Source organism: Pezoporus flaviventris, unplaced genomic scaffold (assembly GCF_033815535.1).
Source record: "Pezoporus flaviventris isolate CSIRO_AGI_PZ_B2104156 unplaced genomic scaffold, CSIRO_AGI_Pfla_v1 ptg000081l, whole genome shotgun sequence".
NCBI classification, from domain to species: domain Eukaryota; kingdom Metazoa; phylum Chordata; class Aves; order Psittaciformes; family Psittacidae; genus Pezoporus; species Pezoporus flaviventris.
In genome coordinates, this window is record NW_026892629.1 from 3841838 (window position 1) to 3856487 (window position 14650).

The 14650-nt window shown below is 36.9% G+C and overlaps 1 protein-coding gene across 6 annotated transcripts in view; it reads right to left on the bottom strand.

Moving 5' to 3' along the window:
• The window catches only part of LAMA2 (laminin subunit alpha 2), a 368512-nt gene that overhangs the window by 209069 nt on the left and 144793 nt on the right, over positions 1-14650 (bottom strand). For all 6 annotated transcript variants that reach the window (XM_061474973.1, XM_061474970.1, XM_061474968.1 and 3 more), the window contains exons 7-10: positions 12446-12563; positions 10697-10875; positions 8954-9053; positions 378-538 (exon numbers count right to left, since the gene is read on the bottom strand). In XM_061474973.1, the coding sequence (XP_061330957.1) occupies positions 378-538; positions 8954-9053; positions 10697-10875; positions 12446-12563 (558 nt within the window). The remainder of the gene's footprint in view (positions 1-377; positions 539-8953; positions 9054-10696; positions 10876-12445; positions 12564-14650) is intronic.

Here is a 14650-nt window from a genome sequence, read left to right on the forward strand (position 1 = left end):
GTCATCAGTTCACCACATTTTCCTTTTGAAGTCACATTACACATTAGTTTTAGAGCCCACAATACTTTAAAAAGAGATTCTGAGTAGATGAGGGAGTTTGAAGAAAATAACTCATAGGCTTCTTACGTATCCTTTCATTACTGATTTCTAAGGACATTTATGACAGCAGCAGTCTCCTAGGCACCTATGTTAATTAAAGTGAGTACTGAGATGACACAAGACAACGTTAGACTTTACAGCACCAAGAACAAGTGTTCTAGGAGAAGTGAGTAATATACATATTAACACAGTTAGGGAGGACAGTGGAACACTATCACATGATAGCTTTCAATATCATTTGTATCTTCCTGTGGCTCGGAAGAATCTGACATCCATACCTTGCAGATGCAGGGACCTATGCAAGGGTCAGCATTTGCACTGCCTTCCAGTGAGCACTTGCAGGGCAGGCATTCAGGATATCCCATATAACCCAGGGCACATCTATTGCAGCTCTCTCCTGCATAACCAGTCTTGCAGTGGCAGAAACCAGGCAACATATCTATGGGAAGAGGGAGAAAACATGAGACATGTTTGATTCATCATTACTACTACTATCAGATGTGCTTTAGAGTGGTCAAAGCAACACCTTTGGTAGATGTAACATAATGGCATTTACTGTGGGTCATACCGCATGCCCATTTGACTTAATATCCTGTCTGAGAAAGGCTAGAATAAAGCATGCAAGAATAAAGCAAGCATACAGTAATCTGAATTCTGAGCTTCCAGAAATACGTATATTAGAGATCTAAACTGAAATGTACCCCTACTTCCTTGCACCTAACAGTCTCTGATAAAATTCTCTTCCATTAATTCACCTGATTGCCTTCAAACATACTTTCACTTTCAGAATCCGTAGAGCTCCCTAGCAGTAAGTTCCACATTTAGCCATGTGTAGTGTGAAAGAGAACAGTGTTAAACCTGTATTTATTGCCCTCTAATTCTCATATCACAGGGAACAGTAAGTACCTATTCCCTGCTCAGTTTCTTTATGTCATCTGAGTTCAATATACCTCTATCGTATCCCATATGACATTTTTATTTCATATGCCAAAACCTCCTAAGCCTATTTAATAGCTCTTACACAGAAACTGCTTCCTATGGCTGAAAAACTCTGTTGTCCTCTTCACTGTTTCCAGTTCCACTAAATTATGTAAGCAGAAAGGAGTGCATACCGTGGACTTATAAATGGTTTGATGCTTTTTTCCAGTTTCGTTTTTTAAACATCAGTAATATTTCCTTAGGCTCTATTGACCTTTTTGACTACTGCTGAGCCAGCACTGGACTGATACACCCAGGGCACAGTCCAAGGTAATTCTAAGAGCTGTTTCACAACTGGTAGTGCCTAATTCAGAAATGGCTGCAATGAATGTACAAGCAGAACTACTTTTGTTTGTGTTCTATATTTCCTTTAATTGCTATAGAAATTCATCAGTTATTTTACTACACCGCCACTGGCCATCTTGAGATCTTTCTGCACATTTTGCAGTTCTTTCATTTTTTCTGTGCTGAAAGATTTTGTACTTGCTAAACTGTCACCTTCCTACTCATTCCTTTTCCAGGTTAAATATGAATATTTTCAACAGTTCAAATTGATCATCACTGTGAAAATGGTCCATTTAGTCTTTTAACCAAGTACTAATCAGTGAAAGAGCTTTTTCTCCTTATTCTATTACTCTTCCTTTCATTGTCTTTGGTGAAGTATCTTGTCAGATTTTTTGAAAATCAAAATACAACATTAATCGAATGAGCCTTTGTTCACATGTTCATTGAATCCTTCAAACAGATTCAGAAGGCACACTGTCCATTACGAAAAACCTGATCTTCAGTTTTACCTGGTTTTGCCACAGTTCAGAATTGGTATAAATCATTTATTGTAGTTCTACTGATTTACTTGGTACAGGAAGCAGACCTGATTTTAGTTTCCTGGAACTCTCTGCTTTTCTTTGAAAAATTGGATAAACAGGTTCTATTTATGTAATATTAATGTCAGTTTTTAAAAGTATTACAAATTTCAGTTAATACTTCAAGCAACTCAATTTACAACTACATCCAGAAGCCATGGATAAATACAATATATGCCTGATGAATTTTTATTCTTCATTTATCACCTTCTCTAAACCTGACACTTCTGTTTGAGACAGTTCTTCTGAATGGCCCCCATGAACAGACTCCCAAGGGGGAAATTCCCTAAACACTCCTATTCACTGATACAAAGAATTAATCTAGCTTTTCTGCTGTGTCCTTTTGTCTCTTGAGATGTCTCATTATAATTTGATTACACCATAACTATATTTAACTCCTACTGAATTTGAATCTCTTGGAGTCTTTTTGATTCTGATTTATCTAAAGTACTTATTAGCAACATTTAAGCACTTAGCAAGTTATTCCTTAAAATTTGCTACATGTCACTAGAAGCACAGCTTTCCAGAATCTGTCACCATTTATGTCCTTTTCTACTAGATATAGCTTCTGATTTTCAGGGAGGTTCTTTTTTATTGTTTTAATAGATTAATTTTTGCTAGTTTAATTGTATCACTTGAATCATTTTGAGCTAGAGGAATTAATCTTCTCTGAATGTCTAACACGTAGTCTATAAACCCTATGTTTGCCATTAGCAATCTTGGATTTTGATTTTTAAAGGTTTTCTTGTTTTGATTAAGGCATTTTTAGTGAGGCCTTCTCATTCCTGTAAGAATGCTGAATTTGACTGCCCTTCAAGAGGAGTTTTAAACCAGCTCCACATGCATAATTCCAAAGGTGCTTCTCTTTTTTATGATTTCTCTAACTAGTTTGAAGCAGCAGTCACCTACAGGAGTTTTAAATTATATCATCTGTTAATCTATACAGAGATGAAATTCAATCTGTCTCTCTAGCCTTGCAGCCTCTTTGATCTCCTGTAGCAGATCATATTGACTGCCACTTTCTTGATCTCTCTTAATTATATACAGACTCCCAGTGCCTGAAATTTCTGTGTTCCTTACTATCATGAAACCATATGCTCCATGGGTTTTGATGCTGTAGTCCAGCTGATTTTCAAATTTCTGATTTACCCTCCACTCAGCTAGCCATCGGGACGCAGCAGGACTCAGGCTCTTTTGTAATCTGGGTCAGTGCATCTTAGTTGGACAACCTAGAGAGAAACTTCTATTCCTTCCAGAGAAAGATACCCTGCTGTACACCAGGGTTCAGCAGCAAAAGACACAAGCACATCTAACTCTTTAGAAATGAGCCAGTCTTATTTGGAAGTTTCAAGATGATTCTTATGTTTCAATGGTTAAGCTTCAGCAAACTCAAATTCATTTAACTATCTCAGAAGGGAACAACTTCAAAATCTATATTGTCTTCTCCACTTTCCAGTCAGTCCATTTTTTTTAGTTCTCCATCAAGAATCTTCCTTTCATCTGCTCTTTTATTTCTCTGCAGTTAAGGAAGAGAGACCAGGATTGGAAACTCCACCAGCCCAGCAATCCCCTTTCTTACACATTATACACAACAGTGGATAACCTTCAGCCTACCATCTATCTAGAGACCTCACATTCCAGCAGAGGGAGGAAGATGTAGAGACTATTAAATGCCGTATATTCTTCCAGCTCTTAATGCTGTTTGATATGGTTAGTCTGTGTATTTTATTTGGCTTGATGTCTTCTTTCATCTACAGCACTTGCAAGACCTAGGCTCTCACTGTATCACACAGTATGTAAATTCCTGTCAGTGTCCCACTGGTTATCTTTTGACCAGGCTTCTCTATTGCATATTATGTCAAAAACCTAATTAGATTTCAGTTGAGGGCAGATGTTTCAGGACTGTCTTTTGTTATTGTTGTAATGAACTAACATTTCAGCAGAAGCACATCTTGTTTTGCTTTGGTCTGTTTACTACATAGGCCTTGTTTGAATGGGGCTTCATTTGTTGAAGCTGTTATTCCCCGCTTTCTACTTGAATACTATTAGTTTCTGTCCTATCTTTGAGTATACAGAGGCTTTGAAAGTTCATCCTAGAGGATGAGTCATCTTGAAATATGAGTTTTATTAGGCAGTTTTCTCTCAGCCTACCAGTCTTTCAAAATTGCACAAAAACGAATGCATGCAAAAGCATGTACCAGACCCTTGAAAATACCTGCAGTCCCAGGACTGGCCTCTGCTATTTTCACTCCTGTTCAACTGTGCATAAATACAAAGAATTATCTCATGGAAGTCAGGGACCCTGCTTTGTTGAGCAAGATACTATGAAGCCTGAATAAAGAGTGAGATGTTTGGACCTTATTTATCCTAAAACGTCTGAGACAGCTTTTCAGCAAAAATACACATCTGTCATTGGGATTATATTGTACATAAGGAGGCAATAGGGAAAAACTTCACTGTGTGATAGCATGCAGTGAAGGCTGAGTCACAGACTTGCCATTATCAGACCTCACAGATCTTGCAGGAGTTTAAAAGCCAAGTAAAATAGCTATTTGTTAAAAATTAGCCACTACAGCTTGAAACAAGAGTACAGATTCACTGAGAAAGCCTAATTACTGGAGTATAGAGTAGTTCTGAATGTTTCACATTCTCTTCTGTAAGGACAATCGCAGGTGATCACAATATCAGAGATGGTCAAGTTTTCCTATTATTAGGATCGTCAGTGGACAAGTTCAGTTTTAAAATGATTGTCTAAAGATATTTTCATTATTTACATTATCGATACCACAGTTTGCAAACATACTATGATTTATTGTAAGTTTCTGGCTCTATCTTTTCTGTATTACTCATGAACATATTTATCATTGCTATGAAAGAACATTTGAGAAGCATTCTTGAATTGTCAAACCCCAAAATTTACTATACAAACTATAATAATAATATTTCACTTCAGAATGCTGAGTGAAACATATGAGGACAAAGTTACACTAAACTGATCAAAATCAAAATTATACACGCTTAATACACGAAAATACTTCTTTTTCTTCTGAAACAATGTCTGGTCAATTGCAAAGTTATTCCTTCATGCCCTTCTTTTATTTAGTGAAACGTGATGATAACTACAGGATGCAGTCGTTTAAATCCTCTTATTGCACATCATCAGTGTAACAGTTATTATGGTATTTGCTACAATTTTCCATTTTAATTGTTACTTACCTACAGTATTCAAGTGTGCAGAGAATGTACAGCCTCCAGCTTTATTTTCCTTAAGAACTGTTCACAGTGATTTTATATCCCCAGTGGTTTTCTTTATTATCATATTTCTATTTTAGTTTAATGTTTTTACTCTTCCTGACTCATTTGCTTACCAGACATTTAAGAAGCATATTCCCACACTACATCAAGCAAACAATTTTTTCTTAAACAATCAGCCATCAAACTTTAAGATGCATTTCAGCATACCCTGAACCAGATTCATTCTGGTTCACAGCTGAACAGGCAGATTCCTTCAGACAGATCATTCTTTCCAGCCTTTCCTTTATGAAGGTTCCCCAGTGCTTCAAACCCAGCTGCAACCCAGGGTGAACAGTCTAAAGTAAAAAGAATTTTATCCAGGTAGTGAATATAAATTTGAGGAGAAAAAGAAAAAGAAAAAAAAAAAACAGTAAAAAGTGATCTGCTTTCAGGATAGTTTTGTGGTAAAAATTATATCCAGACCTGCTCTTAACTCTAACACAACCTCTTTCATTGCTACAAAAATCTTAAAAGACCTATTAAAAAGGCTTCTTCTTTCAACTGGCATGATTGTGCCTTTTCTGTTGCACAAGATGTCAGTTTTATTCAACATAATGAGTAAGAGTGATGACAGTCACACATCTGGCCTGCTGGTCCAAACACTGTAATCAAGAAATGTAATGCAAGAAACAAACAGTTTTCCTAATGTGCTGGAATCTTAGTACAAGAAGTAATAAAGTAAATAAGCAGAAAGAACATGGATCAAAGAATAGGACCACTGTAGGCAGAATGTCTACAAAGCTCACTTATGTGTAGAGCTGACTTAGTTTTGTTCTTGCGGTCTTAAATCAGGCAAACAAGATAAATATCAGAACTATTCTCTGGCCAAAGTCTAGACAGTGTAAACTGTCCACTTCTAAGTGGACTCTCAGGACTGGGCAGGACACAGGCAACTGATTTCAGGAACAAATGCATGGACTACTTTGGGAAGGGAATTCTGTATATGATGGCTGTTACTTAAATAACAGTTGTTGACCTTGTCATATAGGAGAAGAAGTAGTTTAAACACACAGAATAGCCTCTACAGCAAATAAGCTGGAAAGGTGAGACAACAATGGGTTTAAAGAGCAATAAAGAAAAAAAAATTACTTCATGTGTTACAAACAGCAGATTCAACAGTGATTAAGAATATTCTAATGTGCTCAAAAGCAACAGGCCTCTGACCAACTGCAGCCTGATGAGTTAAGTTTCAGGAAGATCAGGAGAAACTGGTAACAGTCAAGACAGAAATTGATGTGAGTTTAATTTCATGAAGAGAACAAAAGAACTCTCTGGTTCTCAGGACTGGAGCAACTGCTAAGATATGAAACTTGTTAGAATGCCTGAGGCTAGATGAGCAGAACTGGCTGCTTGCCAATAAAAGGAGGCAAAACAGAAATAATCTTATTTTGGATATGTTATCTTTAAGGTGGCAGCATGACACATTTCTCAATTTATTAGAAAAACACAGTTAATGATCTTTAGATTTAGATGGATGGAGACAATAGAGAAAGAGCAAGAAATGAAAGTAGATGTTCAAACAGAAGCTTTATTCTCTCCCTGGAGAGGTCCAGAAAAAGAGGCAAGAGAATAATTTAGCAGAAAAAAAGATGAGAGGATTAAAAAGGCAGAACGAGATACAGGAAGCAAGGTGTTAAAGCACAGTGCCACCCAGATTCAGAATATGTAAGCCGATTTAGAAAGCAACTGTGAGATGGTTTAGATCTGTGCAATACTGAGAGGCAAGAGTAAGACATTATGAGAGTTTCCAATCACATTATTACTGACAACCAAGAAAGATGGAATATATCTTTCTGCTTCCCTCTTCCCATGAGAGAAGAGCTGACAGCCTATTAACTACCTTTCAGCTTCCAGGTCCCTGCAGAATGACCCAGCACCAGTGGCCAGCACAGGTGGTGTGAAAAGAAAGACCAGCAATAACAGACAGGAATTGAGAGACCAAGCAGCTGCTTAAAGCACAAGTGGGGCATTCATTTTCTTTTAATTAATCATTCTTGCATATCAAAATCGTAGGCTCCGTATTTTACTAAAGCACTGAATGTCAGTAGTGGCAAATGACTCAATAAAAGCTGTCCTGTTTCATAGTGTGAGAGGTTTTTTTGTTGTATTAAGTCTGTCATCTCTAACCTGTACACTCACCCATAGGTTTGGTACAGGCACCTCACAGTCTTGTGGGCTTTTTCCAGCTTTGGGGAGCCTTTGTGAGGAGAGGATGAGGCTTCTCTTTGCCTGACATGGCCAGCTCCAATGGAGAGGGGCACAGCTGAGCCCCTTGGCCAGATGGGTCAGAGAAGGTCAGTGGAGAAGGGAGAGGAGGTGTTCCAGACACAGGAGCAAAGATTTCCCTCTAGCCCCTGGAGGAGACCATGGTGGAGCATACAGACACACTGCAGTCCATAGAGGACCCCATGAAGGAACAGGTGGATATTTCCTGAAGGCACTAAGTCACATGGAGAACCCATGGTTGAGCATATTTTTTTGCTGAAGGGCAGCAGCCCATGGGAAGTACCCATGATGGAGACGGGGAAAAGTAAGAGGAGAAAGGAGTGTTAGAGAGGAACTGCTATGACCACAACCCCCATTCTCCATCACCCTGCACCATTTGTGGAAGGTGGGAGGAGGCAGAGGAGTTTGGAATGAAGGAGTGAGGTTGAGCCTGGTGAAAAAGAAAAAGGCAGGGTGAGGAATGAGGAGGGTTTTTTTTTTAATTGTTGCCTTTGTTTATCACTATCTAAATCTATTTAAATTGGCAACAAGTTAAATTAATTATCCTTAAATCAATTCTGTTTTGCCCAAGATGGTAACTGGTAAGCAATCTCCTGGTCTTTACCTTGATCCATGAGCTGCTTCATCTTATTATCTTCCCTGTTCTGCTGAGAAGGGCAGTGAGAGAGCGGCTGGGTGGGCAGCTGCAGCTGGCCAAGGTCAACCCACAATATATACTACTGTGACAGTAATCTGTATCATTTTATTGAACTGATGTAATCAGTACATGTCTATTACAGTAGATTTTACACCTCTGGGCTATCTCTGCTATGTTGCTTTTATGTTCCATTGATCTTTATTTCCAAAAAGATGGCTACAACATCTTGTCAACAGGTTTGTAATTAGCCCAATTAAAACATCTCTTAAGAACTGACCTTGAGTTTTGTACTTATCTTCCTACAATATTTTCAGATGCTTGCCAACAAAAATTAAAAAACAAAAACCAAAACCAAAACAAATAAAAATTAAAATAAAAGAAACACCAAAACCCAAAAAACTTAAAAATATGGCAATCTATTTTTTCCAGAGCACAAGGAACAAGCTTATTTGCTGTTTGAAGATAGCATTTACAGGACTATGGTAAACAGCTTGCAATCCTACAATAATAATATAGACCAAACACAAATATGACACCTTTCCAGCAGATTTTTTCCTAGGTTTCAAATGGAAGTATGCTTATAGAGGAAAAGATTAAAACGTTATGATTGTACTAGTTTTAATCTCTGCTGTAAAAGAAGAAAGCTCTTTAAAGCAAAAATTCTCTAATATGTTCCACATGGAATACCCTTCCAAATGTACCCAGATTTGCTAGCCATGAATCTGAAAGAAGGCTCAGAAAATATGGGATTATATTTTTATTTTTTTTTCTGTAAGAGATATCACAAATATGATTCAGCTTTTCTTTGATATTTCTTAATTTCATCTTTAATATTGCTATCTTTTGGGCATCTTACCTCCTTCTGCATGTTTCTCATCTTTGACACAGGTATCATGTAAAGACCCATTTGGATCACAGGAACATGGCTGGCATGGATCTGGGCTATCTGGCAATACCTATAAAAATAAAGAGAAGACAAAACAAAATCTTACCTTTAATAATTGGAAAATTTGACTTACTTCATAAACAAAACCTAGGAGAGAACGACTTCTGTGTAGGTAGCTTGCACTTTAACAAAACCAAGATGGTTGCCAAACTTAGCTCATGCACTCTAGGACAAGAGAAAATGGCTTCAAGTTGTGCAGGGGAGGTTTAGATTGGCTATCAGAAAAAAAATTTCACCAAAAGGGTTGTCAAGCACTGGAACAGGCTGCACAGGGAAGTGGTTTAGTCACTATCCCTTGAGATATTTGCAAGATGTGAGGTGCTTAGAGACATGGCTCAGTGGTGGACTTGTCAGTGTTAGCTTAATGGATGGACTTGATAATCTTACAGATCCTTTCCAACCCGAACGATACCATTATTAGTTATTAGTCTATTATTTGTCTATTATGCTATTAAAAGTTACATGTTGGGTTTTATTTAGAAACATGTAGGTAATTTAGATACAAATATGTTTTCAATTAAAATAAACAGATGTAGAGATAATAACAGACCCCTGTATAATTAAAATCTATAAATGTAATGAAGTACACCTTAAGCATTCACTACCTAAAGTAATACTGACAAGCAGTTCAGTTGTTCTGGTAAACATGATTAAAAGACCTAACTGAAGTTAGTCAGTAACTGAACAAAAACGGTTAAGTGAAAAAAGTGAACATCAGACAATGGAACAATTTCCTTCTGTTCTTGACAATGTTAACTCAAACAAACTTACGCCTTGGTCTAATATCACTCTGGGAATATGAACTGAAAGTTTGGCATGAACTAGCTATATACACACATATATAAAAAAATCCCTATTAATTCGATGATAGATCAAATCAGAGGAGAAAATCAAGTGTGTGCCCTGCTGAAGAGCTTTCTCAAGCTCTAAGGCTAAAATCTGTATATTGGGGAGAACGTTATTATTTGCTGATGTTTTCTGGTTTCGAGGATTGAAAATCAATCGTACTAAAGGCCATGATTTACTCAACTGAAACTATACAAAGCATCAAGAATTCAAGCAGACACCAACAGTGCAACTGTCGAAAGCACAGCACAGTCCATACTGGCAATACAACCTAATGTAAGATTCATCTTCTGACAGCTTCAACTTAGATAAAAATACAGCTTTATATGACGAAACACAAAAAACAATTCCCACTGAACTGAAAATGAAAAGTATTCATGAGACACTACAGAATTTCAATGGTTATTAATTCTACATTTAAAAAATAAAAATGACAGTCTCTCCAGTATCAAATATAGCAATATTTCTTTGATCTCTGATAACAAATCTTCAAATTCAAAACTGAAGCAAAATCTCTGTTTGCAGGATCACATCCTCTTTTAAATTAAATTAAAATACTAGCTGGGGGCCCTGACCTCAAGTGCATTCCTTCGTATAAACACAATTCAATTCCCAATTTTTGTGTGCATTAACTTCATAGATTTCCAGCTGTGAAAAGAAACTCCCACATTGTCAGAATTAGAAGTTAACCTTCATAAAATGGCAGCCCAAACTGTGTCATCCCTTTTTAATAACTTAACTCCCCTGCTGAAGTGATGGTTTCAACACTGAGCTTTACAGCAATGTGACAACAGAACACAAGTTTACCCCTTTAGGTCTGAAGTAACCATCGATGCAGGTCTCGCAGTTTATTCCACCAGTGTAGCTGGTACAATTCACACACACTCCGCCCCCAGTGTATTCTCCATGGACATTCAAACTCTGATTTCTGTCTGCAACATCCTGATCATAGTAACACTCCTCAGTCTTCCCATGACAGTTGCATGCTAAAGAGAGGGAACTGTGTTAGTGAATACTTCCTGGTGAGTGGTGGCATGCTGTTACTAAGGTATTAAAAAAGAGTCTTTCAACGTTCTATCAGAGGTGCTGCACACATTGTAACTGAGAGGACATCCAAGCACTAATTTACTTCTTCAGCTGTGAAAAATACTGTGCTCCCATCACAAACATAGCCCAGAATTCTGTATATTGGGTTTTTTTCCTCAATGTTTTGTCTGGGAGAGTATGGAATTTGACAGATATAGCTCATTTTATTTTTTTTTTTTGTTAAACCTTGTGGCTGCATACACAAACAGTTCATGAAAGACTTGGCTAATTTAAAACACAATAGGAATTATAAGAAAAGCAACAGAAAGGTATGAGCAAATTAAAATAATTTCCATGAAAGCTTTCCATAGGAACTGGGTCAGAACAAAAGGATTTCCAATCTTAAAATTTCTTAGAAGTTCAGATTTGAACTCTTAGGCTTCAGGTCCGCATGCAGGAGAGCTGATGTAATAATCTGTTGCTGAATAACTGAGGTAGCTCTCTCTCTCCCTCTCCCTGTGGTATTAAATCATACATTTCCACATAAAGAGAAATTCAAAGCTTGTCAACATTGTAGGGAGTCATTCTCCTCACATCTGAACCAGATCCCAGGGAACTGTTTCCACCATGAAAGTACAACAATTCACTCAGGGTTGAACAGGGCTTAAGAAGTGTCTCTCAAAAATTAAACATGAAAATAAATGTATCCTGATTTCAGTTCAGAAAGCATTCCCAGTGCAGACACAGCCCCTACTGAAACAAAAACCCCTTTTATTTAAGGGATACGAATAAGCAATTACTACTTTTAATATGCGGATATCTGCTTCTTTTCATTTATTTTTAACCATTCATGGTAAAACCATAGCTGCAATCCTACAACTGAATAAATACTTAAATGTAATGGAGTGCTAGACTTTATTACGTTCAGATATATAACTGGTATGTGACCCTTGCAAGTAAGATGTTAAAGTTCAATTATAACTGTCCTTACCACAGTAAAGATGAAAATGAAATTTCCACCCTGTGGGAAGGTGATATTTCCAGGCATGTTTTTATTCCATGTTAGAAAACTAGATACATTGTTTTTTTCCATTAAAAAAATGAGAAACTCAAATTGGATTTTTACCATGTAGAAATATTTTGTTTAAGCAAGGCTGGACATTGTCATACATAAAATTCCCACTCCTACAAAAACCGTGCTGTTAAAGTTTGATATTATCAATCCTGTTATTTTATCAAAACCACCATAATGATAAAAATTAAAGAAATCAAAATGATTTTTATACAGTATTCCACCAGTATCAGCATGTTACAATAAAATATTCTGAATTCAATAAAAGCATGATTCTACATGTAATTTTTCTGTTAACTCTTTTGAGCCAGTCCAAATAAGTGAATAACATCACATCAAATTTTATCCATAAACAAATGTGATCAGAAACAAAATTAATTACAAAATCATGTAGAACCCAATTTCAGTTCCACCAGCAGTTGCAGTAAACTTTCTCTTCTGTACTGCTGTTAACTTACGTTCACATTCATGCTTAACCAGGAAAGTGCCAGCATGCCAAGGCTTTTGATTGAAACCAGGACAACAGTGATCACATGTCTCTCCGCATGTGTTGTGCTCACACTGACAGATGGATTTCTAATTTAAAAGAAAAACAAATATTTATACAATGTGATGATTTGAAGAATCTGTCCATGTACATAATCTGCATTCCAGTTCAAATTATGAAAATATTAACATTAGGAATGGCTATACTTTGTAATTCCTCTGTTTATCCATTTTAATTCATTTATGTATCGTGCATTCACCAAGTGAGAGACAAAAGAGTGTGTTTAATTTCTATAGCTCTATTTTAAGAAAACAGCCATGATGCAAAAGAAGACAGTTGGCCAGAGAATCGAAGGAGAATTTAAGAATTTAGGAGAATCTAATTGCAGCTGGCTGAAGAAAGGATGATGGAATAATGAAAGTTCCCCAATACAGCAAATAACCCAAAGTGCTGGTAGCCCTCAGATACAGCTTCCATTAGAGGAAATCTGACAGCTAGCTTACACTAGGAGCGAGCCATTCTCCACCCTTGTCTTAGATGCAGCAATCCCGCAGCTACGGAGTGAAATCAATTCTGTTGGATGATCCAATGAAAACTGGCTTTTCTTTAAACTTTAGCGTCATTTTTTATAGCATGAGTCAACTCATCATGTAACCTTCTAACTGAATAACTAACTCTATGTGCAGGATAGCAGCAGTTTTAAAACTACTAACAGATGAGAGCAGGACCCTCAGTTCCTCAGCAGATCACCTTAGTCACAGCACAAAAATACTGCTGTAGAGAATACCCAAACTCTCTGAGCCACAGAAGCAGCTTGGAAAGGATAAAAGAAACTGTAGTTTGGAGACATGAGGAGCGTTAGTTCAGTGGAGGGGTCCTTGTGGTGCCACTCAAGGTAGAAACAGCAAGCTAACCTGGACAAATTCTATGGCCCACAGGACAAAGCATCAATCTTGCAAAACAAGATTAATTTAAGGAATGCTTCAGAAAAGTAAGACAGTAAATTCAAGCAAGTTTGTTTTTTGTAATGCTAGGGGAAAGATCTATTATGCTAACAATTACAGCCATGTTTAGTGGGAGGTGTCCCTGCCCATGGCAGGAGGGTTGGAACTAGATGATCTTAAGGTCCTTTCCAACCCTAACTATTGTATGATTCTATGATGTTTATAAGCCAAAGCCCACCTAGTTTGCTATGGCTCAGTCTAAAGAGTATCCCTGAAGAGCTAAAGCAAGTATTCCAAATCTCTTATGGCTTGAATTGTTTCTCTTATGCTATTTTTTATACCAGCCAGACAGCACATACATATTTATTATCCTGCAAAACAAGACACCACACTTGCCAAAATGCCTTTATTTTATCTAGTAGCCAAATATCTGAGCTCAATTATGTATTAATTGCAATAACAGCACTTATTTTCTGATGGAGGACCAATTCTAACAGATGGCACTGAAGCAATGATGCAGTTCAATAACTAAGGCCATCTGAAACAATAGTTCAACACTTGCTATATACATCATCACAAGATTAGATATATTAAACAAAGGAGTTTCTAAAATTTTCACAAGGATCCATGGAAACTGCTTAGAACTGTAAATGCATTCTCTGTAAGATTTCTTCCATTTGTGTAGGGTTCTTTATCAGCTCCTACACAATGGCTTAATGTCATATATAAACAAGATTTTCTGCTAAATCTTACAAAGCTCCTACTTCAGTGAATAGCATGTGAAGAGATCCCACGTTGTGGCACTTCAGTAATACTAGCAGATTGGAAATTCTCTGTAAGTAGTAATGTGTGCATAGATTTGGACTGTCAGAAACAAATTATGTATGTTTCTATATTTCAATTACATTGGTTATGCGTTTTCTAATGGCACAAAAAGAAAGCTGTAAATTGGAAGACATTATAAACAGCTCATGACTTTCTAGACTAGCTTAACTGATTACTCAATTAACATTTCCAGCATAGTAAATGCAGTATTACATAGCCATCATTTATTTGCAAGTATGGATTAAACACTTGACAGTCAATTAGGAAAGACCTTGATTAATATCAAGAAGAAAGACTGACTGTTAGTGCTCATCTCTACAGCTACATAATGTAACCCAAATTTCTGTTGTTCATAGGAAACTTTCAATATAGACTAAATTATCTGAAATCTACTCTTTCAGTAAAAG